We start from the raw sequence: 26,930 nt of genomic DNA, 5'->3' as shown, positions 1-26,930 counted from the left end.
CTAGTAATAGGTTTGATGGTGTGCACACTGTCTTAATTACTTTCTTCTCATTGCTGAGAGAAAATACCAATACCCAAGGTTAAGGGGGAAAGGTTTATTTAGCTTATAGTTTGTAGAGATTTCAGTCCATAATCAGCTGGCTCCAAGGCAAGGTAGCTTGGCAAACAGGCATCAAAGAGGAGAAACAGTTCATAGTGGGCAGAAGGTAGCAAAGCAACAAGGGACAAGACAAACCTCTTTCTACTCCTATTTGTATCCAAGGTACTGGGATTAGGACAATGCCAAACCAATCAGTGGACTGATTTAGCCATCACTACCCTTAATCTTAGCACCCTTAATCCTAGCATTATACCATGAATCAGTCACACACTAGATTTATCTACCTCTCAAAAAGCCCTGCCTATGACCACATGAGGCTTTGAGGGGACATCCAAACACAAACCGTAACATTCTGCCCTTGGCCCCTTAAAGATTCACGCACATCCCTTTATGCCAAAGGCATTTAGTCCATCTCCTAGAGTTGCCAAAGTCCTAACAGTTTTACCATTGCTAAAAAGTCCAAATCCAAAGTCTCCACTAAGATTTAGGGCAAACTCTACTGTGAACCCCCATACAAATGAAAAGAAAGTTAAACACTTCCAACATTCAATGAGACAAGATAGACGTTACCATTCCAAAAGGTACATATAGGGGGATATAAAGGAATGGGACCAAAGCAAGTCCAAAATCCAGCAGGGCAAATGTTAAGTCCTGTAGTTCCATGTCCAGCATCCAGGACAATCTGTGGCAAGATGTGTACTCCAAAAGGCTTGAGTAGCTCCACCCCTGTGGCATTTCCAGTGGTTATAGCTCCCATGGCTTCTCTCTTGGGCCAGCTCTGCTCTCTTCTTCCAGTTTTCCTCAGATGGTCCACATTCCTGGCTTCTTCAAACTTCTGAGGTCTCCACTATACCTTTAGCTTCACACTCACAGCTTCATGCACTGCCCTCTCTGGCACACACTGCCTGGCCTCGCAGGCCTTCTAAAATTTGAGTGGAAGCCTTTCTGACCCCATAACTCTTGCATTCTGCATGCACCTAAAACCAGCACCCAGTTGATGGTACCAAGGTCTGCTCCCTCCTTGTCTCTTGGCTCTAGGGGTTCAGTGCCTGTGAACCAAATCTCAAGGAACAGCTTCCCTAGGCCACCATCATTCAGGAACGTGGTGCTCTGAGGCTCTCTTCTCAGAGCAAAGTCTTTCACCTTTGCAACTCTGAGGCTGCAGAGGCTGGGATCCTGTTGGTTCTTGTAAGGCCCTCAGGTTAGTATTTTCAGCAACCAATTTCTCCTCTGTTCCATCATTGTAGGACACAGTTTTACTAGAGCTTCCTTTCTGGCCAAACTCACAGTGTTGTGAACCATTCTGCTAAGCTCTTTGCTCTTGATTCTCAGCACAAATCTGGCTAAAAGCTCCCAATAGTGGCCATGCCACCACTTCAACATTAAACTGCCTTAAAATTTCTTCTAGGGCCAGGAATATAGCTCAGTGACACAGCACCTGCCTTACAAGTTGAGGTCATGAGTTTGATTCCCAGTACTACCAAAAAAAATTTTCTTCTGCAAGATTAATTAGTCTGCTGACTTTAAACTTTCTGCCAAGATATAACACACATTGTGTGGAGTCCAACATCCAGTATAGTCCTTCTTCCCAGCAGAAACCTGAGCCTGGTCTTCACCAGGAGAATTTCTGTCAGCATTCTGGTCTTCTGAGCTTGGACCAGAATCTCATATCAAGTATAGCACAGGCGTACCAGCTGTACTTTTTCAATCAGCATCTCCAAGCCTTTCCTAACTCTTCCCCTTCCCATAAGCCAGCTCCAAAGGCTCCTAAACAACATGGTCAGGTACAGTCACAGCAACAACTCCACTTCTCTGTTACCAAATTCTATCTTCTTTACTTTTCTTTTGTTGCTGAGACAAAATAATCTGACACCCAAAGTTAATGGGGAAAAAGTTTATTTAGCTCACATTTTGTAGAGGTTTCAGTCCACAGTTGGCTAGCTCCAAGGCAAGGTGGCTTGGCAAACAGGCATCACAGAGGAGAAACAGTTCATAGTGGGCAGAAGGTGGCAAAGCAACAAGGGACCATACAAGCCTCTTTCTGTCCTGGTATTGTGTCCAAGGTACCAGGATTAGGACAGTGCCAAACCAATCAGTGGACTGATTTAGTAATCACCCACCCTTAATCCTAGCATTACACCATGAATCAGTCACACGCTCTAGATTCAGCCACCTCTGAAAAAGTCCTACCTGTGACTATATGAGGCTTTGAGAGGGACATCTAGACACAAGCCATAACACACACTCTGCTGCAGCTCTGTGCCCACAGTAGGGAGACCTGTTCTCAGATTGAGACTGAGGTCAATAGAGTGGGAGGTCTTTCAGAAATAAGGGGCCACCAAGAACATTTCTACCTCGTCAGGTTAGCAGCTTCAGGCATTTGTGGAGTGCTTAGAGGAAACATTTTTGTGAGAATACATCATCAAAACAGCCTTTCTCACTGGCATGATGGCACACACGTGTGAAACCAGCACTCTGGGAGGCTAAAACAGGAAAGTCACAGAATTTAGTCCTCCTGGGCAACTTAGTGAGACTGTGTCTAGAAAAAAAAGGGAAGAAAGGAAGAAAGAAAGAAAGCTTTAGTCCCTTAAGAAAAGTAATGCCTTACATCCTATTTCTTCTAATGCAGATTTTTAAGAAAATTTTATTATAAAAAAGAAAAGTAAAAAAATAAATTAAAAGGGCTGAAGGGTCAGTGGTACACTTAGTCATAGATTGACCAGCTCAGCACTAGGAGCATGGTGTCTTGCCTAACAGAGCGCCCACATGAGGAGTGAGAAACCACTAGCTCTCCTCCTCATCTGGCTTCACCTGACTGCCTCAAAAATAAACCCCTGGAAATATGTTCCCTTTTAGTATATCTTTTTTATGGATGTAAAAATGCCTCCTATGTGATATATTTGGCTGCACAGAGTTTAAAAAAAGAAGCCAAGCATGATGTTACATGTGTGTAATCCCACCTACTTGGGAGGCTGAAGCAGGAGGATTGCAAGTTTGAGGCTACCCTGGGCAGCTTAGTGAAACATTGTCTTAAAATAAGAAGGTCAGGGATGATAGTTCAGTGATAGAGCTCTTGTTTAGCATACACAAAGTCCTGGGTTCAATTGCCAGTGCTACCAAAAGGAAAAAAAGAAAAAATTTGCATGGCATCAGAGTGGAGAGTAAAAGGCCAGACCTGAGCAGAAAAAAGGAATAGCAAGAGCTGATGGGGCCAGGAAAGGGAACACTTGGGGTGGCCAATGCAGGACCACCGCATCTGTGCCCATCATTCCAGAGCTTTGTTTGGTTTGGGGAGGCAGGTCTACTGCTATCCTAAATACTTCTGAACTCTAGAGTTGGTCCATGCACTGTGTCCATACAAGTCCAGGCTAAGAGAAGCATGATCCTTCCCTGCCCTGCAGCTAGCACCTTTCAGCACTAACCTGGAGCCTGGGAACAAGTCCCTTACCCTGTGAGCTTCCTAAAGCTGGTCCTCATTGGTGCTCATTGTGCTAGATACCTGAGGTGCCATGTCAGACCACAGAGGCCCAGAGAAATCTGGGGAAAGCCTGCCTCCATAGGTCCCCAGGCCTGTGGAAGGAGCAGCTTCTTGTGTCATGGGTGCACACTCTCCTCTTTCCCTCTCCTGACTCCAACCTCCAGAGCATCACAGGGCTCTTCCAGGGGAATATATACTTTGAAGACTTGAGGGCCATCTTCTGACTGGGCCTTTGTGCTCCACCACTCTGCAGAGCACTGCTGTGGCCTTGTGGCCTCATGTCTTCCCTTCCCTTTTGAGGCTAATTCCATATATGGTAGGTTGGGTTGCCAAAGGACAGACCCTGAGATGGGTAAAGAGGTCATGAGCCTGCTCAGAAGCAGAAGGGGAGGAGACATGCAGGATTGGGCAGGGAGGAAAGCTGTGTTCCACCCACTATCAGTGCTAGCCTCAGCACCCCCAGGGAGGTAAGAAGGTATGCTGGGAGGCAAGGATGGGTTTTTGCCCAGTCAGTGGGAATCATCACGGATGGCCAGCTACAAAGGACCCTGGTGGCCCAGAGTCATCCTCCTGCAGCAAGATGGGGAAACCACTGTCCTGCAGGGTCCCTGCCTCAGTGTACAAGTCAGTTTCTTGTATAAGAAAAAATTTCACACCTCCAGAACCCATTTCAATAGGTCCCTCGGAGATCAGAAGGCAGAATGCAGTTTCTCTCCTACACAACCTCAGTATTCTGGCTCTCCCCTAACCTGTTCCAAGAAGCACATTTCTTCTCTTCACCTAAAGGGTTACTCATTCCCGAAGGATTTTGCACAGCTTGTCAGCAGGCCCTACGGAGGCCCATGGCAGTGACTGCAGGGCTGGACGTGATAAGGCACCCTGCTGGGTAGTCCCCAGTGCTGCCCAGCCCCCAGCCTGTTCAGTGGGGAATCTCATTAACCTGAGGATAAGGCAGAGACAGCCTGTGCTCCTGAGGGCTCAGGGGCAAGATGCCCTTTCCTGTAGTGGGATGTTGCCAGCAGGAAGGGGAGAAATAGGAGGGTCCCTTTCACTCCCACCTTCTGCATGCCTGACAGTGTCCTGATAATTGGATATGATGGACAGTTCAGGTGACAGGCTGGAAACAGCAAGCTGAGGGCCAGAAGTGCTATGTTCAAGCGGGGCCGTCCTCACATTGCCTGGCCCGAGGCTAGGAACTGCCTCTCTGTGTCCATACTAGGGGCAAGCACTAGTTTGGGGTTTTTACCTTCATGTGGCCAGAGCTGTATCCTGTGCCTTACATTTTTGCTTCTTTTTTCTCATTTATCAGCATTTGTCTTATGAACTATTCTGGCCTCTGGCGTAGACGTGCAGGCACTGCTCAGTCAGTCACTTGGCCTCTCCAAAAGGAATAGCTAAATATGGAAAACGTATGGCAACCTAGACTCCCTAAAAGAACAGTGAATTTGAAGGCCCTGGGGAACAAATGTGCTGAAATGAGAAGATTGTGCTGAAAGAAAACAAGCCTAATTCACAAATTACATACAAATTGTAGGCTGCTCTCTGATGGATGTACTGCTCTAATTAGTAATAGGAAATCCCTCCAAGCATCACAACATGGAAAGTGGAAATTTTGGAGTCTGAAAAGTGCTCAAGCGGATAATTGTTATCTACTGCTGCAAAACAATGTTACCATAAGCTCATTGGCTCAGTGCCACATGCTGCCATGTCACAGTTTCAGGGTAGGGACAGGTCCTCCACACAGGATCCCACCAGGCTCAAGGCCCCCATAGGCTGCCACCATAGGTGGCCTGTCTTCCAGTCAGTGGCCCTGGTGACCTCCCATGCACAACCAGCAAGGGAAGTGAAGATTCCTGTCTTGTGGGGGCATAGCCTGTTGTCATGCCACATATAATCACATCCACTGAATCTCAGGCAGCTGGCCACCCTTACTCCATGCTGCTGTCAACAGAAGTCATAGGCCTTGGCCACACCAAGGATTGAGGCTGCAGCAGGAGACAGGGTCATGAGGCCACGGGCAGTCTCTTTACCTCAGGAGTGACTTGTAAGAGTGGAGCATTTGGGAACTGTGCTGAAGGCACACAGTTGGAGAGGCTGCAGGTGACTGGGCTGTGTGCAGAGGCAAGAAGGAAATAGCAGGGGCAGGGAAATGACCTACCACAGCCTTCACTAGGGCAGGCAAGTCATTGCCAGTAACTCCAGTGGTGTATTTTCTAGGTGCCTGCTGTCAGTATGTGCTAAAGCCCTTTGTGGGTGGAGCTGTTCCCATGGCAGTGCAGTGATAAAGGTGTTGGGAAGCTGCCTGTTTCAGAGTTGAGAATTGAGGCTCAGGCTGCATGGTGTAGCTGACTCAGCAGTGCATGTGCACACCCATCTTCAGGAGGTGATGGACACTTAGACACATCTCTCGGATGAAGGCTCACCTAAGCAAGGGCAACACTAAGCCAGGGAGCAAGCCAGGTTGACCGGCAGCCACCTCCTGCTCCAGGGGCTGTCTTGCGGGTAGACTGTTGTGTCACTGTCACATGTAAGGGATCTTTCTGGGCATCAGAAATTAGGTGACCGGAGAGCCACATTGCCATCTGGCATGGTGACCTGGAATCTCTAGGAAGGCCAGCATCCCTCCCCCGAGACTTCTACGCAGGCATGTTTCTTGTGTCCATTGCAGTCAGCTCCCCTGTAGGGCAGAGACCTGGGTTCTTCTCTCCAGCTGGACATGGAAGTAGACAGGAAGTTACAACACTTATTCTAGAACTTGATTATCTTGGCATTTCCCACCCATTAATACTGACTGGGACTGCTGTCCTTGGCTGGGACTTCACTGACCACAGGCTCTCTGCTCCTGACTGGTGCCAGGAGCAGCTCATTCACATTCCATGGTGCTGCTGCTTCACTGTGTGGCTCCTTGTGGCCCCTGCCTACTCTTGCCCTTCCCTGCTCTATCCACTTTGCTCCACAGCTGTCTGCAACCAGCAGGAGTACGATCACCAGGACTAAAGAAAAGCCAAAGAACATAACTGATGTGGCATTCTGAAAGACTGAAAAATACAACCATTTGTCAGAAAATTTGTTACAAGAGGGGAAAATTGGAAATAACCCCAGGACCTAAAGAAATAGGGATGTAAATTAAAGTCTGCATGCTTGAGAAGAATGTGAGAAACTTTAAAATTCTATCCATTACTATAAAAATGTATGCTAAATGACAAAAACTGAATATTAAATTGTATTAGCAGTACAACTACTGTGTTGCAGTCTGCATTCTGTAGAAAAGGCCAAAGAGAATCTTGACAGGTGCTGGAGCGACAGCTCTCTGTGGTAAAAACTGGCAAAGATCCCATTTGTAATTAGATCCTACCTGTAGATTCCCTAAGTCTTTGGACATTAGAAGCTATTTTTAAAAATTGAATCATTGTGATAAAGGCATTATGTCATAAATACAAAACTGGAAACAGAAGAAATAATTGAATATTTCCTTACATAAGAAAAATGTAACTAATAGAATTCCCTAAGGTTTAGTACCTGGGCTTGAGCTCATATTTTGTTTTCTTTTTTTAAGACAAGATTGTACAATGTACTTCAAGCTGGCCTTGAACTCACTATGTAGCCCAGGCTGGCCTCACTCATAGCAGTCCTCCTGCCTCAGCCTCCCAAGTGCTGGGATTATCAGCATGTGCCATGCCTGGCTATCATTTGATATTTTTAAATAATGTATAAGTAGCTCATTAAAATCTCAAGTTAAAAAATAATTCATATACATTACACCTAGCTATATATGTGGTACTACACAGCCAGTAGGATTATTATTGAAATGTCCAATCACAGAGGAACCTAATTTAACAAGCTGTGCACAAGGCACACACACACAGAAGACTCTGGGCTGGGTAGGCCTTGCAGAGGAGTTGAGAAGCCAGGTGATATTAGAGAAGTGTCATGGTCACTGACCCTGTATGTGAGTGTCTGGTTCAGGGCACACTCTGCCTCAAGGACCTTGGACTCTGTTGAGAGGTGCTCATAAAGCCAAATTGGCCCCTAAAGACAGGACTGCTCTCTGGTCTGGCCTGTGTGACCAGAAGAAGTTGAGTACCCATTGGTCACTGTGCCCCGAGCCCATGGGCTTGCTGGCCAAGTTCTTGGAGCTGCTGCTCAGTTTGGTCTTGGAGCTTGAGAAAATTTATAACCCTGCCTTATAGCCCCAGCTGTTCTGCAGATTCTGTCCTGTGCAAGAAAACTGTGCAGCTGGACATCATCAAATGGAATTACTGTATACCAGGAGGAGAACTTCAGCACACAGGCTTTATCCAGATGCAAACTAGGACACAGTCTGAGGTCTCCAGGAGCTTGCCCCGAGCTTGGCATGGTAGTAAGCAAGCCAGGGTCCTCCTTTGTCATCCTCCCACTGCCTGTGTGTTGCTGAGCCCTGAGTCCCCATTAGAACTCAGCTTTCTGTCTGTGGATTTTCCCAGCCCCCAGCTAAGGACTTTGGTACAGTAGACTTGCGCATCAAAGGCTTTGATAGACAGGTCCTGCTGTGTGTGGGCTTAGGTGGCAAACAAAAAATCCAAGCTGTGGTCTTTGCTCCAAAGGGCTATGGAGCCTGGAACAGGGAATTCTGCACAATATACAGTGATGGATTAGCAGGAGTAAGGCTTGGAGGAAGAGCATTCGTGATTTCAAAGTAAGGGATGATTCCCAAGAGATGAAAGGAAGGTGGGATATGGAGAGATCTCTCTGAGCTAGGGATGACGTGTGTAAGAAATGGAGTCTTGGGGGCCTCTACGGGAGGAGGGATACAGCTGGAGCAGTGGCAGCGAGGAGCAGGAGGGAGCAGTGAGGGAGGGCTGGTTCCAACCTGGAGCCCAGCCTTATAGGGCTCAGGAAGGGACTGAAAAGTGGACCAGCAGGGGCGACCCACAGGAAACAGTGGTTGGGGACTAAGTGAAAGATGAGAGTTGTGAGCCCAGGCTGCAGCTATGAGAGCCCAGATTTCAGAAATACTTCCTCTTAGCATTGACAGAATTTAGAAATTGATTACATCTGTGGTCTGGAAAAGGCTGAAAGTTGGGACAGCTAGAAAGCTGAGCGAATGGTGCCAGGCAGGTGGAGGTAAAGGAAGGAGCTGCCGAACTTGAGGGAAAGCCAGCAGACAGTTGGAGGTTGCATCTGGTTTAGAAGGAATTTAAGATACAGGTTTGTGGAGCTGGCTTCAGATAAAGAGATAAATGGCTGCATTTATTGAGCATCTGCTAGGTACCAGGCCCTCTCCCCGATATCTAGACACATAAATCTCACTGACGCTGCCACACTTCCATGCACAAACATCATATTTTCCACTTTGCAGATGAGGAACAGAGGGTCAGGAAGGAAGAATGTGTCTTGTCCAAAGCCACACAGTGACCTTCTGGCTGAAAGCACAGTTCAGATACCCACTCACCTATCCCAGAGCCTGTGCTCTATTCTGCATGGAATGGGAACCACCACCAAAAGAGAAAGACATGGGTAGCAAGTTAGTGTCCATACAGCTGTTAAGAGAAACAGGACCTGGCAGTGTTTCTTCACCTCCTCCAGGTCCAAGACATAAAGGGCCATACATGTCACTAGCAGGCACAGGCTCTGGGTAGGACAGGCCACTGTTTGTATCATGTAAGGGTCCAGTGTCTGCCCAGCAACTGCTTGTGGAAAGAGCTCCACACACACACACACATCCTTTGGTGGGATGGGGCATAAAAGGATGACTTTTCAAGACATATGCAGTGATGCAAAACAACCTGACCCCATGAGTATGTGGTGAACTCTCCAGGAATAATTAAGGATCTGTAGCATGAGCAGCTCACAGGCAGTAATGCACCTCCCATCTGCCCTGTGGCAAACCTGCGCGTCCCTGTGTGGGACAGGTGTACATGGACACACTAGCTGTGGGTCTACCACAGGACTTGAAAGAGAGGAAGAGGGGAGGAAGGGGTGGCTTGCCAGCTTGGCAGGCCTGGCGAAGGCACATGGGTCCAATACACAGGCATATTCTGGGCCTTCCTAACAGAGCCAATCAAGTAAGTGGCTGGAGCTGCCAGGGAGGACATGGGCCTGGTGAGGGAAGAGCTGTGCTGTCTAGGCAGCACAGCTCATGGCTTCATACAAAACTTTAGTCCCTGAAACGCTAGTTATCCAATTTTGAAAGAGTAGCCAAAAATTCATATTTTTGTTTATAATTATCTGATTTTTAGATGTTCATATCTAATACTATTTTTCTAAAACATTCTGAGAGCCAAACCAAGCACATTTGTGGACTAGACGTAGCCCACTGACTGCCTGTGATGAGCCAGGCCAGAAGCTTCAGCTTGAGCTCCTCAGTGCCTGTGTCCCTGGCACAGAAGCAGCCGCACACACTTGGTAGCTGTTTCATTGACTCCCTCCACCGGGATTACTCAGTAGCTGTGTGCGGTGGAAGGACAGGGACTTCAGTGGGTCTGGCCAGTTTTGCCTGCAGATTTGCCTGGGCTGCCATTTTCCTGAGTCCATGCTATCTCACTGTAAGGATCTGAAGGTTGCCTCCACTTGGGGATCTTTCCCTGTAAGGCCTCACATCCTGGCTTCTTGCCTATGTGCTGGGAAGCACCAGAGAAGTAACACTGAAGGGTACCCTTTACAGAAATCCCAGGTGATGTGATTTCAAGGAGACACATGCCTTTGATACATGTTCTCTTTGGGGAGGGTTTTTCTTTAAGGACAGTGCAGGCATGAATCTGGAGTAAACATTAGTCAATCTCATTAAATATTGAAAATTATACCCTGAAGCTGCTTTCATCAAGAATTGAATATACCAATCAGGCTTTGTAGTTCAAAGAGAAATACGCTTTGGTTCAGAGGAAAGCTGGAAATGCTGGCTGATGAGAGATCAGGGTGGAGCTAGGACAGACAGTGAGGCCCTCTCTTCTGGGTCTTGGTGGCCTCCTCTTAGTTTCCTAAGATCAGGGCAGCTTTGAGGCCTGGAAAAACCTGCCCTGAGGCCAGAGCTGCCACACTGGCCTCACTCCACACTGCTGCCCCATCCAGCTCCTCTCGTCTCACTGTCACCAAAACACACATGGAAAAATATGAATTTCTCAGCCTTCACTGTTACAGAAACTCAAGGGAACTAGTTTAGTTGTCAGTTTACTCTCCCCAAAGTTATGAGTTCTTACTGAGTTTCAGCCCTGTTCCTCAGTTCTCTGTCAGCAGTTACCTAAATACTAGTGCTCTTGCTTTGGTTGGCTCTGTATCTGCCAGTGGCTTCCTTACTGGGCTGCCTTGGACATGTCCTTTGCCATCCATCACTTTCCTTGTCAGGTCTCTCCCTCCCTTCCTCACACTATCTTCCAAGTACTTCAGAGGCTCCCCATGACATAAACCCCATTTTAGAGAGGTCCATTGTTTCCTACAGGGGCATCCACAGAGACATGTGCCCCAGCCCCCTGGGAGAGGTGAGTGTATACAGAGACGGGAGATGGGGTGAGAGGGTCTTTTTTGGGGGGTGGGGGATTGGGTTATTTTTTGTATTTTTTTCCAGTACCGGGAATCAAACTCACGACCTTGCACTTGCCAGGCAGGCGCTGTGCCACTGAGCTAAATCCCCAACCCCTTGGCTGAGAGGGTCATGTTCACACCGCTTCCACTTTCTTCCTGGGACCTGGAGTTCATTTGCACTTCACTGCTTCATCCCCAGGCTCTGTGTTTGCAGAGGTAATTTCTCCATAGCTATCCCTGGAAAGCCCCACTATACAAGGTACATGGCTGTCAGTGGGTTCAGTGTCTGGAGTCCCCTGTGCTCTCTGCTAGGAACATTCCTTTGCTGGTATAGTTCTGACTTAACATTCCCCACAGTCCTTACCACTGGTGGATCTAAAGATCTAGTGCCAAGAGAGAATGTTCTGGAATGGAAGACCCCAAGCCTTTTTATCCATGAGTAGTTGTGGGGGCTGATGATGGCTCAATACAATAGAATAGGGAGATCTCCCCAAGTGACCTGGAGGTGGACCTGTGAGGTCCCTGGGTGCAGGAACCCTCCACAGAAGACCAACTTTTCCCACACTCCCCTGTGCCTAGACCAGCTGGAACAAGAACCACTCCAGTCAGACATGGTACCCTGCTGTATATCTAGAGAGGAACTAGCACTCAGACTTGGCAGTGACCATTATTCTTTATAAAATTATTCATAGCACTTACTTTCTAAGTGAGCAAAGAAAGACATTGCCCCCCCCCATATAAATACTTGAGTCTGACAGACTTCTCCAGCATACCCATGACCCCTTCTGATCCATTTGGTCAGTAGAAATGCTCTGTTGAATGTTTGCCTCTTGCTCTGGAAGGAGTTAGGTATCATCTGTGAACCATGAGTTAGTTGTAACCCAAACAAACAAACAGCCCTTCTCCTTCCCATCTTCTCTGAACACTGCCAACACAATCTGGACAGTTCCGTGGTGTCAGAGATGCAGCTTTGCCATCCTGCAGGCTCCTCCACTGCTGTGGTGGCTGCCCCCTCAACCTCCTGAGCCATATTCCAGGGAGCAGCAAGGCCACCTAGAGCAGGCAAGAGCTGCACAGGCTGTGTGGGGCAGGCTTACAGTCACCCTGTCCTTATATCATCTAGGGAGGCAGACAATGTTGCCCCATCCAGAGGGCTATGCCCCCTTCCAGATTCCTGGTGCTTAAAGGAGGAAGAGGGTGCCAACAATATTCTTGGAGACACAGAGGGGGGAACATCAGGTCCAGGAACAGAACCAGGCTGGTACCTGAGGACCAGCCATTGTGAATGCCAGCTTGGCACTCTGCCTCAGGGTGGGCCCCTCACCACTGAAGAATGACCACTGGGCTTTTGGCTAGACCATCTCACTCTGGTTGATAAAACTCTTTGAACTCTGTTCAGGGTCCTTCTCCCTCATAAGTAGACGACAGTGTGCACATCCCCTGAGAGTGCACAGGAAAGGTAGGCAGGAAAGAGCATTTGGAGTAAATAATTTAAAATCTAGTTATTATATCCTTGGGTGGTGATGGAGTGGCTGAATTTTTAGCAGGGGGAAAGGGAACAAAGCCTAACAAAAATTGAGGTTAAAGCATAAAGTAATGTACATTTACACTTTGCTTCAGGCGGGGGAGCAAGTGATGAAATACACACAGCCCGGTTCCTGTTTAATTTTTGATGCAAAGTCATTGGGGAGTCGTTCTCTTTCACTCACAATTTCAAGGGTCCTGAAACCTTACATTTCTCTGCAGTAATAACCTGTGCTTCCCGCTCTGATTGATCAGTGCAGATGGAGACTGCACTGACTCAGGAGGCTTTCTACAGCCCACTGCTTGGGCACTTGCCATCCTAGGCCTGTTTCCTGAAAACCCAGGCTGGTGACTCATTAGAGCAGCCAGCAGCTTAGAAAGCCCCTGCTCTGTGAGGTTGGGGGAGGGGCCCTGTGCGGATCCATTGGGCACAGCTCTCCCAGCTTCCCCCAGCCTGTTCCTGAATACCCCAGCTCTGCCTCCCAGCCCCACAGCTGAGGGAGCAGCCCCTGCCCTCCACTGTGGGAGGTGCTGATACAGACATCTCTGGCTTGCTCCTCCTAACTTCTGCTCCTCCTGGGTGCCAAAGTCAAAGCACCCACCACTGTGGTCTCAGGTTTTTATAGGACTTGCTTTCCCACTTGACCATCGCTAAGAATCCCAAATTAAGACTGCAAGTTTGATTGAGTTTTATTCAAGAAAATGTGGCTAGTTTTAATCTACTAATTTTATGCTCATCAAAAGAACAGTGGTTCTGCTGTGAAAAGAGTTGTCACATGATTTTAGAGTTTGACGGGAATAAGAAGGTCATGTAATCCAGCCTGAGAGGGTCCCAAGCTGGCAGAACACACTCCACTTGGAGCGAGCTGGGGAGCAGAGTAGGGTGGTATGCAGGAACTGTGGTTTAGTGGTTGCTTATCATTGGGCTCGACTTTGTTGTTCAGCCTTTCTCCTCCTTAATACCTTGAGCAAGTCTCTTCTTTCTCTGCTTCCCTCTGGGTCACAGCCCCACAGAGCTGCTCCATGCTGTCCTGATGACCAAAGCCTCCTCCTGTACTGTCCCATTTCAGCAGTCCCACCAAGCTTTCACTCAGAAGAAAACAAACCTGTCTGGAGCTGCTTTTCTGTGTCAGAAATGTGCTCACCCTGCCCACAGATAAGACCCATGGAGGCCTCAGCCCTTCAGGAGCAGTCCTGCCACACGGGATCAGATGTGTGGGAGATGCAGTACGGTCTGGGACTCAAAAAGCTGCCAGGACTTTATTCATGGCTTACAGTTCTTTTTATCTTATGGTTTCAATGACAAGCAGGCACTTGAGCTCTGAGCTGCAAGGGAGTACATAAATATTTGCTGCCTTGCCACATGGTTCCAAAGGTGCCAGGCCTGGGGCGTGACTGTTGTGAGATTGTGCAAGTTGGGAGCTAGTCTTGGCAGCCAGCTGCCTGGACACACTGCCTGCTTCTCATCCCCACCTCCGCCTAACTTACACACTTGTTTCTCACTCCTGAAATTGAAACTTTTCATTTGATTAAATTCATGGCATCTTTATAGAGTTTAATTGCAATAATTACTTTGCTTCTGTCTCAACAAAGAGTAGATATCTCCCTTGACACTGCTGAGCACCCATTTGCAGTCTGAGGGTTTATTGAGCATATGGGAACTATTTATTGCCCATACTTGGAGCCACTTTTGATTATCTCCTGATTGCCTCTTAATTCTGTCAGCAGAGAGGGGCCTGCTATGCAGGGGACCAGTGGGGAGATGAGATACATTTCAGGTGGAAAATGAAAAGCAGTTCTTTAGGCCATTTGTCCATCTTAAATTTTTACTTTTCTTCTGCATTTAGAATTACATTTCCATTCTTGTTTTGGTCCTTATTAAGACATAGAATGTACTCTTTTATCTGCCAACACACAGTCTCATTAGTCTAAATAAAAATAACACAGAATCTATGAGTCTCTGAGGTAATTACCTGGGAGAAGAGATTGCTATTCCAGAAACGGAATCCATTGTCCTGATCATCATTTTGTTTCCACAGGAACATGTTTCTCAAGGAAGGGAAGGCAAGGCGAGAAAATCGTCATACCCATGGGCACCGGCACTTCTTGATCTGTGGCCATACAGAATGTGAGGGGGCATTTCTTGCAGTTTGGAATTAATACTGAACACCATGTTGTCTCTGACTGGCCCTCACTGTGTGTCCTCAGCTCAACCATGTCCTTTACCTCCTCTCAGAATCTCAAAAGGACCTGGTGACAGAGTTGCTGGCGTTACTCACTTCACCGATGGTGAAGCTGGTCCTGGAGAGATGGAGGCACAAGCCAGCCTTCCAGCCAGACTGCAGCCCTTTTCCTGCTGAGTAGCTGCTGTGGCACCTCCAATAAATAGCCACGATGCAGGCCTTCATCTTGCACATAACAGCAAAGGGAGCAGGGCAGCTGCCCCCATGTCAACCAGAGGTGCTGGTGGCAGAGCAGGCACAGGGCCAAGTGTTCAGTGTGCAGTCAGTTGTTTTTCAGCTCCTACACTGCTTCAGACAGAGTGATCACATTGACTTTGCTTCACTCTCTGTTGACAAGTGTTTCTTGAGGACCTACTCTGTGCCAGGTGCTGATGGCTGGCTGGGGACCACAAAACTGGAGAAGTTAGAAGACACTGGGGCTGCAAAGACGCTGCCCCCATGAAGGCATAGAGCAATGTGGTAGCTTTCAGTGTTTTCAGGGCTCCAGAAAAGGCAGGCAGGTGAAAGTAGGGGGCCCATGAGAGGAAGCTGCCTGATAGCCCCCAACCCCTGCAGTGATAGGCCAGAGGATGGGCAGACAGGCCAGGGAGTATAATAGGATGCCTGGTAAGGCTGAGGTGGAGCCCAGAGACTCCAGGAGCTATCCCAGAGCTGTTAGATCCAATCCAGATGTGCCACTGGTCCTGCAGTAGAATCCTCAGGGATCTAGATCCACCAAGAGAGGTGAAATCTGCTTTAAATGGCATTTAGGGGCATCAGTGAACAGTTGCTGGGCAACCCACACAGGGAGGACACAAAACAGGGAGAACAGCACATTGACATTGGCAGCACCCACATTTAAGGATCAAGTTACCCAAGCCTGGAAAGGAAGTCACTCAGTATGTTCGGTGTGATGGGAGAGGACCCTTGTGAAATCCAAAAGGACTGTCAAGAGGGACAGAGTATCTGCCATGTCACAGTTGACAAGGGGTAACAGCAAGAAGCCACAGCACCCAAATGGCTTATGAAGACATTGTGGGAGCAGCTCCTACCATGGCTGAGAACTGTGGCCGATGTGTCAGGGTACAGGGCAGAAGAGACAAAGGAAGCAATGTAGAAATCTAAACATCCTAGAGGCATAGGAGGTGCCATAACTATGGCTCCTGTGGCATAGGAGGTGCCAGAACTGGACTTCTGTGCAACTGAAGAACCACTTGGTTGACCCTTCTGGGGCTGCCCTGTTGTCTTGCCCTGCACCAAGCCATCCTGAGACACTTGTCTGTCTCAGGCCAGTGCAGCATTGTGGCCATAACCGCTGGTCATTATGTGCTGAGCTCCTTTTTCCCATCACTGGGGCTTCCTGCCCTCTGCCAACAGCCCCTGACTCTGCTCTGTACTTTCCTCTCAGTTACCACACAGCAGCACCATCGTCATAGACTTAGATGGAGTGTTCCTGTCTGATTGTGCACATGGATTGGACCATAGGCAAGAAAGAGAGCAACCCAATAGGATAGCTTCTGCCAGTGCCCCAGAGAGCCAAGGGCTGATGCTGAGGCGAGAGGGCTTGTAGGGCACACCAGGCAGCAAAGGAGAAAGCACTAGCCTTCTCCTTCCTCCTCCAGACTACTAGGTCTGGAACTAGCTTTGTTATGAGTCAGAGCAAGCACCTTCTTAGCCTGGACCACTGTTCCTATTCCTGCTGTCTCACCACTGCAGCTGCAGAGGGTTGGCAGTGGGGAAGGGAGTGGGCTATGGCAGGAGGTAAGCAGGCTTCCGTCTCTGCAACCAGCAGTGGATCTGTGCTTGGCAGAGAACGTTGGTTGCCCAGCCATGTGCCAGGACAAATATTTAGCTCAGCAAACCCCCAACAAGTGGGGGAAGGAGGCAGTGGAGATGGTGTAGAGCACCTATCACCCCTGTGTCTCCTAGTAAGGTCACTGAGGGCCCCCATGGCACAGCTTCTGGACAGAGGCTGCAAGCCATCCCAGGGTATGAGCCAGCCTTCTACAGGGACAGTGATGGGACTGCCCTCCATGTCACAGATGCACGCCATCAAGTGGCCACCTGTGCAACCCCTGGTCTAGTCATTTCTGCAAAGAAAGCAAGCCAGGGCCAATATCAGAGGCTTTTAAACCCTCACTGGCACCCTTTGGCCAACGTGTCCTCAACCCAAACCTAGCCTGTGCCTCAGTTTGTTTTCTAGGAAAGGAAATACACAACTGTGGTTTTGACAGTTCAAGAAAGTGAGGAAGGAAAGGGAGGGCCCCTGCAGGTTCCTTAGCTAGGTGCAGCTGGAGGTAGATTGGAGGGATGCCCACCCCTTCACAGAGGGGAAGACATCCCACAAGCTCCCATGGTAGACCAACTCTGGGAAATAAGCAAGTTTTCAATGAGAGAGGGCAAGTGTGATGAGGACCCAGGCCCATGTACCATGCCAGGCTAGAGGACCCGGTACCCACACCCAGAGCCCAGTGCTGGCATGATGCAATACATCTCCCTGACTTGCCACCTGGCCTTGAGCAGGGCCCTTCCCAGAGCATCATCAGGAAGATGGGCATGAAGTAACCAAGTAGCCCACTAGAGAGCCCTGACCCAGCCAGTGCCATTCTTCATGGGAGTGTTGATTGGGCTCCATGATCAGGTGGGGTAACTCTGAGCTATTGTGGCTTCCTTGTGAGTCTAAAGTAGTTCCAAGTTAAAAAATTTATAAGAAATCAATAAAATTTTGCCTAAGTTATATACCCACATCAAAATCAGAAACCTTTCTGAACCCTAGCCTGTGGCTGCAACTCTGAGCTCCACTGTCCCTCCTGCTCTTGGATCCTTCAGAAGCTGTGCCTGGCAGACAGCCTTATGTAAGAGCAACCAGTCTGCTCCCAGCCGAGTCCCTGTCCCCCAGTTATGTAAGAGGATGTGTTCATGAAGCCGCATACATCATCCTGTACTGGGCTTGTGTGCTGGAGCCACAGAACTGTTTCCGAATGGAGTCCAGAGGGCTGTTTTAAAGCTGGAATAGGTGTGGGTGCCTGCCTGGCAGGGGGTCCTGGGCTGTGGTTCTCCCAGCAGGTGCTGCTGAGCATAGTGACAGGTGCTACTGAGGACATGCTGCCCACTGTGAGTGGTAAACTGTGTCCCAATGCCATGAGAACCTGATAAGGTTGGCCAGGTCCACAAGCGAGAGTGAGGTCCCCTTCCACTCAGGCCAGTATCTACTGTTTGGTCCTTGAGAGCTACCAGCATTCCTCTGGGCTACTATGGACCTGACCCAACCACTCAGGCAAGGGGCTGCTGGGGCCTGACTGTGCCAGTAACAGCAGGGAATCTCTGCCATGACTGCAAGGGTGTAGAACAGGTCAACAGATCTGGCCTTCCAGGCAGGGATCCCCAGATGGGCCACTTGCCCCTGGCCCATAGACCTGCTTTCACAAAGATACCTTGTCCTGCCCAACAGCCGCCACAGAACCTCTGCTGCCTGGGGGAAAGCAAGCTGCTTGCTAGAGAGGGTCACGTCAGCGTCAGGAACCACCCTAGAGGGGGCGAGAGTTCTGCAGTTTTTCCTAAGCCTTTTTCTCACTTCATTTTAAAGAGAAGAAATGTGACAAACCAAATGGTTATAGTGTGCTGCCAGCACCACTGGCCCTGGCACTGTGTCCTCTCTTGAGCTCCCCTCGGGTGACGTCTGCAGCCTGGGTCAACTCAGGACAACTCCAGCACTCTGAGCCAAGATCCAGGCCTCCCCTAGACCCTTGCTGCATGGCTCAGGCAGCTCCTTCTTTCCCCATGATACCCCTCACCCTAAAGGCCATGCAGTAATACAGGATGCTTCCTCTGTTTTCTCCCCAGGCAGGCCTGGGACCTCGCTGTGGACATTTGTCTCTCTCAGCTGCCGACAATCATCGAGGAGGGCACTGCCTTTAGGGTGAGTCCCTCCATGCATGCTGTGCATCTCTGCAGGTGCTGCTCCCTGGGCACCTGCTCTGCAAAGCTCAGCCTGGGTGTGGCACTCAGGTTTCCAGGGTGTCAGGGATTCTATTCCCCCCTGGAAAATATGCAACTAACCAGAGTATACAAGATTGGGTCAGTCAAGGGGGTCAGAGTTAGATTTTGAAATGGTTGACTTTTAAAAGCCATTACTTTAAAGTACTGCTGTTCTAAATCTGCTTTTCTTAATGCAGACTCCCTGCTCCCCAGTGCTGAGTTGTTCAGAACTCTGGCCTCATTTCAGGGAATGAATAACAGGCTTTCTCAAGGCCCAGGGATGGTGACCCCCAAGCCTCACTGTGCAGGTGAGGGCAGTTGAGTTACTTTGCAGGACCTGACTCACCCCACTCATGACACTGGTGTGGGGAAGATCCCAGGGTCCTCAACAGCAGTGAATCCCACTTATAACGTAGTGTCTTTGTAGCTGCTTCCCCAGGGACCCCTTGATTTTTTATTGTTGAATGATTGGTATACATGAGACACAGATATAATAAAAATCGCATCCCTGCCCTCGAATACCTGTGAAGAGTCACTCATGCTAAGGCAGAACATGATTTAGGAGTTTGGAGACCACAGGGGGCACTTTAGGCTCAGGAGTGGAGGGTGGCAGCCTGACAGTGGCTGTGTAAAACACCCACGCCATCCTCAAAACTGAGAGGACGTAAAGCAGATGAGGCCTGGTCAGCATCTCCAGGCCTTCTCCATACCACCGGCGAGCCATCAGGCTTCAAAGCCAGAAGCTGGCCCTCCTGCCACAGACTATTAGGCAGGGTCCCTTGGCCTCAATTTATTCATTTTAAAGGGGAGTTCTGGGGGAATCCAAGAGGAGTTGTGAAGCCTAACCATGCTAAGGATAGAGCTGGCATGTGACATATGCTGCTGGGATGTGCCTGCACAGGTCACCATTCATAGAACACCAGTCCTCAGGGTGTGTGTGTCACATCTTTGAGCCAGGGTTGGGTGCACAATGGCCATGCATGACCCAGGCATCTTAGCCTTCTGGAGCAGGGACATGTGCACAGGTGCATATGTGGGTGTGGAATGTAGAGGGGACTGTACTGATATATCCCAGGGTCAGAATAACTGGGCAAAGGGCCTTGTCCTTTTGATCTTACATTGACCCTGTTTTATTGCTTGACTTTTGGGTAACGCCATGGAAATTTTCAAGCCAAGCATAAAGTTGGAAAGATTCTACAATGAGTAGCCACACATCTACCACTTAGAGCTACCATTGGCATTTACACAGTGTGGTCAAAGTCCATCTGGCCGTCCATCTTTGTAATGCATTTAACACCCATTGCAGACTGCCTTAAGTGTCTGAACTCTAAAGGAAAGCTAATATGGTTTCCCCTTGGCTCCTGCCGGTGTTTCTGGCATCCACGATTGGACTTCTAGGCCACTTCCTCTGTAAACTCTTAGGGGCAGGGACAGGGTCCCTTCATAATCACAAACCTCAGTAGAGAACAATGGCTGGCCTGTGCAGGATGCCACCTGTACCCACCTGTGTCTTTGGCCTCCACATCAACCAGAGCAGCCCCTTAGGGCCTGAGCTCTCCCATGAAGGACAGGGCCCATCGCTGCAAACAGATATCTGGAAAACCCCATAATTGGATTTTTGTACTCTGAGCATGGTTTCACTCTGCTTTTAGGAGACCAGAACCCTGCTCTTCTTTACATAAGACAGTTTCTGTTTGTGTATATTCCCTCTAGATAGAACACTTCCATTTCAATACCAGGTATCTTTGCCAAGGATCTTTTCAAGGATCTTACTACATCATTTCTAACCTGCTAGAATCAATATCTGTATTTGGGAATGATTATGCCAAATTGGGATATCAGAGAAGGGAAGGGGCAACTGTTGTAGTTTGTGGGCTAGCTTTTTAATTTTCTTTTCACTTTTTGGTGTTATCTGTAACATACATACATACATAAAATTGTGTGTACTTTAAACACAGGTTGGTGAATTTCTGTCACTTGGACACACTTGTGTAACCATACCCAAATCACAAGCAGTGTGGTGGTATCCAGACCCCACTGTGGGCCTGAAGTGGTGCCTTCAGGACTGATTCCATGGCTGACCATGCTTGGCAGCCCATTCCTGAGCCCACTTCCACAGACAGGTGCTTCATACCCACCTCACTCCTTTGCCTCCCATTTGCTCTGTCTCTGCTCACTCAGCTAAGCTCACTGGAGAGCCCAGACCCATGCAGCATAGCCCACTGTGACCTTCTTTGTGATCAGCCTGTCAAGCAGGACATAGAGGCTGCTGGAGAGTCTAGCCAAAGATACTTTTCCAGCCCCTCCTTCCTTTTGTCTGTTCTGCTCTTACCGTCTTTCCCAGGGGCTTCGCATTCCCACCTAGCCTGAAGAATAAAAGCAGCAGAAAGGAAGCCCAGCTGTTCTTTCCTATTAAGCAGTTTTTTTCCCTTTTACAATTCTTAATGGTTATAGTGACCGCTGTTGCCGAAACAGTCAATGGCCAGTTCTTAATCTTGGTTTTGTACAACCCAACCCCATTATTTGATGCTGCTGGACATGTCACCCTACCTGGCTTCCAGGGCACCACACCCTCCTGCTCTCCCTCCAAGCTGTGGCTTTGATGGTCTCCTGGAAGATTCCACCTCATCTCCCTGACATACAAGTATCATCATCCCAGGCTCAGTCCTGGGTTCCTTCTCTTATTCAAAAAGGCTATGTGCCAGTGACTCTTCAGGTTACATGTAGCCAGACCTCTCCCAAATAGTAGACCATGTGCTCAGATGCCTGTGTGTCTTCATGTGGATGGGTCAGCGTGAGGATGACCACAACCTTCATGTGAATGCAAAGTCTGTGCCCCAGGCTGGAGTCCAGTACTCCCTTCTAGCTGCTTCTCTCCCCCTTACTGATGCTGACTATATCCATCAGGTGCTCAGGCCAAAGCCTCTAAACCCCTCCTTGAGCCCCTGTCCTGTCCAGGCTGCTCACAAACCCTGCAGCTCTGTCTTATCATGGGGCCAGAGTGAGTGGGTGCTTCATAGACCTGACGGCTCCTCTGCTTCTCCCACAGCACAGCCCATTCTTTGCAGAGCAACTGACTGCATTCCAGGTATGGCTTACAATGGGCGTGGAGAATAGGAGCCCTCCTGAGCAGCTGCCCATCGTTCTGCAGGTGAGTTGCTTCAGACAGACAGAAGCCAAAGCCCAGAGTCCCTAAGGGGCTTATTTATCCATGGCAGCCTGCATGTGTGTGTTCTTCTGTGCACACATGAAGGTCTGGAACCCCACCCCCTCCTCTGCCTTACTCTGCTCTGGACCAGATGGTAAATAAATCACACAGATCCAGTAAGAAGTCAAGGGACTGCATACTTATACCTAATAGGCCTTCCTGGTAAAGTCATTGAATCCCTTCCTCTGTCCCCAGTTTAATGTGTGTTTGAGGTGAAGCGCCCCCCCCCCCACTGTCCACCATTTACACTTTAGAAATTGATGAAATGCTACTGTCAAGAGCTCGATTTCAACACAGGCTTTTGGCATTGTTGCCTGCTTTTTGGAAGGACACAAGATTTAAATTAGTCCTGTGAGGAAAGAAAAAAGTGTACTGTACAGATTATAAATGGCCACAGTGGGCTTCCTGACCTAGCCACTGTGCTGACTGACAAAGCAGTTGGTACGCAGACCCAGAAGCCATCAGCCTTGCTTTGCACCTGATGTTTGTCCACACACTGCTATAAGAAATGGGTATGCTGTTCTGAAGCCAGTCATTCATATGGCCTGTCTCACACCCCATGTAAATTGTGACCCCCATCATGGATGGGAGGTCAGGTTGGTGTGTCCTACCAGCTGATTTGTTGGTTAATGAGATGGGACAAGCATACTAAAGTACATCCCAGGTAATAAGATAAGGAGGATTCCAGCTGATGTGTATTTGCTGGGATGACATGTGGGCTGGACTGCAATGTGAGAAAAGCTGTTTTACTTTGGGACAACATCCAGTGGGTTTTTAAAGCACAGGACAGTGCACGTACCAGGGTCTACTAGCATAATTTAGAAGCTAGAAAGCACTTGTATAATGAGGATAGAAACTGCTAAACCGGGGCCGGAAGCTATATAGTCAAGCACAGGAGGGGTGGGAAGGCCCCTCCCACATCTATGAATAAATCTGGTTGGGAGGCTGGGGGATTTAGAAAGGATGGTGTCCCCAGGTGGGAGACCGAGTGCCCTCAAGCGCCAGTCAGGTTATTCTGCATCCCTTAAGCATGGACATAAGTTTCATCATGTACCTGTCCAAGGATATCTGCCTTGCTTCCTTCCAAAAAGGGCTTATACTTTCTTATTAAGGCTGCTAACTGCATTGTGATGGACAACACCATCCATCTTCACTGGACCAAATGTTCACTGAGTGGCTCCGCTTCTGAGAGACCATTTGAGCAACAGAGGTGCAGTTTATCTCTGTCTCACCATCGAACGTGGCAGCCCACCTATCTGCTCTTGAGTGTGCTCTGCCTTGTGCCAGCCAGCCTTGTAAGCGTGGGAGATTATTCACCTGCCACAGAACTGAGATTTCTCTATCTAGGATTTTGCTCAAAAATCCCAACCTGAGCTGGGGATATAGTTCAGCAGTGCAGTGTCTACTTGGCAAGTGTGAGGCCATGAGTCCAATTCCTGATACCAAAAAAGAAAAAAAAAAAATCCCAGCCAGCAAAAAAAGCAAGAAGGAAGAGAACATGTAAATGTAAACTGTAACAATAGCCTGTTCCTGCTGGCATCACTAATCAGGTGGGCAAGAAAGAATATCTTTATGCCACATTTCACTGTAGATATTTTTGGGCTTTTTGTATACTGTCGCTGCTTCTTGTCTGACATTATAAAAAGAATGTAAAAATGGTTACTGTTCCTCTTATATGTTTCTAGATTAGTTTAAGACCATCCTGGGATTGCAAGGTGAGCTGTAGACAAATAAGCAGATTTTCTAAAGAATAACAAAAATATACAACAATAACAACTACAAAACAAAGGAAGCTGGGTGTTTGAGAAAGGTGATTCCTCCAGATGTGTATAGAAAGTGCAGGCAGGAGCAGACTGAGGGTTGGCTAGGCCATCCTCCATAGTCCCTCTCAGGCCACCTGTGTCACTGGAGTGTCACTGACCTTCTCATTTCAACAGTGCAATGGAGTGAAGTTGGTCCTCCCCAAAACTGAGGCACAGTACCAGGCATTAATGTTCCATTTACAATCCACACTCCCTTGTGCAAAGAGAAGACCTCTAGAGCCAACTTTCTGATGCCAAAATAAGAAGAAATAAACATGAAAAGAACATGAGGCATTTTCTATGTGACCTTTCATGCAAATTGAAGTAGCAGATTCTTCATCACCATGGAAGGTCTCTCTCCGTACCTGTGCCCAGCCTGGGTGGATGAATGAACCTTTACTAACAAGACAGTAAAGAAAGACAAAGTACAGAAGAGTGCCAGCCTCACTGGCATGGTCTGCAGCCAGCCTCTAATCTTTCCGTTACTTCCCCAGGCTCTGTTTAAGAACCTTTATTATTGTCAAAGCCTGCACCTTGTTTACCTTGTATTATCCTCTACTGCCTTGGCAAAGCAGGAAATGTTACTTAAGTGAAGAAGCATCTTAATACAGACTTCGTAAGCTTTTGCAAATTTTTGCCGTTTTCCCCATTAGCCAGAGTGACTTTTCTCCCCATACAGACTCAAGAAACATTAACTGATAACCATATCTGGGATCCAGTGAGAGGCTTCATCAGGCTCTGCTGGATTCTAATCCCTCAGATAAATATAAACATGGAAGTATACCTCTCCCAAACAACTCTATGTCCTTTTTTGCCTTTTAAAAACACAAGTCAACAGAAAGAATAGGAAGGAAACTATAATTTTTTTCAGTTGCCTTTTTTCCCCAACTCCTAATTGCTGCTAACTGCTTGTGAGGAGTTATCCCTCCCCTTATGAGCAGCTTTCCAGTCTCACAGCCTCGTGATCACCGTCTGGCTCTGTATGGTCCTCCCTAGGACTTCCTTGCCTGTCTGTCTTCCCCTTGGGTAGTAGGTAGGCAGAGATGGCCCAGGCTAAAGAATGAAGAAGGTCAATACTGTAGAAAAGCAAGGGAGGAATTACTTTATAGGGTAAAATTTAAGTACCTCTACACAGATCTTGCAAATCAGTATGAAATAGAATCCTGTGTGCTCTCAGTGTACTTTTTTATTTTCAAATAAATGCTGATTCTGAAAGTGCAAGGTTATTTCCAGAAGGAAGCCGAATAATTGCCTCAAATGGCCTTACTGCGTATATGCATATGTTGTCTGCATTGCCATCAGATACAGCGATGGTGCTGCTCCTCAGATGTTCCTGAGGCCCTTGGTCTGGAACCCAAGGCTAGACCCCCAGGGTCAGCTTCCCACAAAGCAGCTCTGCTGGCAAGCCTCAGGCCAGAAGTCTGTGCTGTCTTTGTACCATGGGTAAATGGAATTGGCTTGCCTTAGCAAGCTCTCCTAACAATTGGTGTTCATGCAGCCACACTTAATCATTAGTTTGGCTTGGCACCCATGAAAAGAAACCACAGTAGCTCATTTAGATTGCTGCCATTGATCTCCATAATCTCCATGCATCCTGGGGTAGTCTGAAATAGGAACTTGGGAGTTTTTTAGAGGAGGAGATTATTTTGTCTTGATTTTTGTTTGTCTGTTTTGTTGTTTTCCATGCTAGGGACCCAACCCAGGACCTTGTGAACACTAGGCAAGAACTGTGTCACTGAACTACATCCCAAGCCCAATTTTGCTTTTATTTTTAAAGTACAGATACAGTGCTCACCCCCAAAAACCAACTATCTTCTTAAAATAATTTAAATTTATGTTGGGCTTCAGTTTCTTAAAAGTGTGAATCAATATAATCTTAGCCCTCTGGGAGGATGAGGCAGAAAAGTGGCAAGTTCAAGTCTAGCATGGGCAACTTAGTGGCTTAGCAATATCGTGTCTCAAAATAATTTGAAAATGGGGTGGAGGCTGAGGATGTAGTTCAGTGTGAAGCCCCTGGGTTGGATCCCCAGTACTGGAGGGGAGGAAAAAAAAATACATGAGATGTATATAGAATCAACAGAAATAGGCAAAATGTTCTGTTTATGAAAATCACTTTTTGGTATTTTCCCCGGTACTCTTTATTGACAAAGATATTAAAAATAGATAATAATAATCATAGCACAAAACACTGCATTGCTTAGAGTCTGCCATTGCCAACTCTCACATTGAGTGGTGGCAGCATTAAAGTGTGTCATCACCATGGACAACTCACTGCTTGAAGCTAAGCAGAAGCGGGTGGGTCAGTCATAGCAGTTTCCCCAACCCATGGCTGCCCTAGTCAGACTGGCCACCTGCACTTCCATCCTCCTCCCATAGTGCAGTAATCCCTCGAAGTCTCCCTTCAGGATCTAGCTTCTTGGCTGCATCCTGTGCATCTTCCCAGCTGGGAGAAGACCCCCCTTTCCAACCCTGACCAGGTCAGAAATTTGGCTTGTGGGTCTTCTAGCACTGTCCACCATCACCATGCAAATGAGCATATGTCCCTGGTTACTTTACCAGCACCCAGCACAAAGCAAGTGCTTTGGAAACAACTATGAAGACAGTGGACAGTGGATAGAAATGGTCTGGGTCAGAGGAACTAGGTACACACAACCTGCAATGTGGATACCATACAGGAAAAGTCAATGTAAATGACTATAAAAATGCAATATTGTCCCTTTTTTTCCAGGTGCTGCTAAGCCAGGTGCACCGGTTAAGAGCTTTGGACTTGCTTGGAAGGTTTCTGGATTTGGGTCCTTGGGCAGTGAGCCTGGTGCGTGCCTTCTCCTTATCTTGGGGGACAGGACCAGGGAGAGCGGAGAGCAGACTCTGTGCTACAATCTGGGTGCTTATGTCATGATCCAGACCTAGCCAAAACCATGTGGTCTAGCATGACCCTCCACCCCATAAATTGTCAGTGTATCTGCATGGCACTCTCAGGGCACAGTGCTAGGGGCTCCTGTTTTCTCTTTGCCCTCTTTTCCATCCGATGTTGGACATGGCCTTTGCAGGAAAGGAAGCGTAGCTGGAGTGTTACTTCTTACACAGAGGCTTGCCTTTGTGACTGGGGGCCTTGTGCAGTG

General features: G+C 48.1%; 1 protein-coding gene across 3 annotated transcripts in view; it reads left to right on the top strand.

The window, feature by feature from the left end:
* Positions 1 to 26,930, top strand: part of Rptor (regulatory associated protein of MTOR, complex 1) — a 392,354-nt gene that overhangs the window by 266,469 nt on the left and 98,955 nt on the right. For all 3 annotated transcript variants that reach the window (XM_005407318.2, XM_005407317.2, XM_013506089.1), the window contains 3 exons: positions 18,664 to 18,739; positions 21,848 to 21,949; positions 26,537 to 26,620. In XM_005407318.2, coding sequence (XP_005407375.1) covers positions 18,664 to 18,739; positions 21,848 to 21,949; positions 26,537 to 26,620 — 262 coding nt within the window. The remainder of the gene's footprint in view (positions 1 to 18,663; positions 18,740 to 21,847; positions 21,950 to 26,536; positions 26,621 to 26,930) is intronic.

Source organism: Chinchilla lanigera, unplaced genomic scaffold, assembly GCF_000276665.1.
Source record: "Chinchilla lanigera isolate Chin_1 unplaced genomic scaffold, ChiLan1.0 scaffold00105, whole genome shotgun sequence".
NCBI classification, from domain to species: Eukaryota; Metazoa; Chordata; class Mammalia; order Rodentia; family Chinchillidae; genus Chinchilla; species Chinchilla lanigera.
This window is presented reverse-complemented; position numbering and strand designations above follow the sequence as displayed.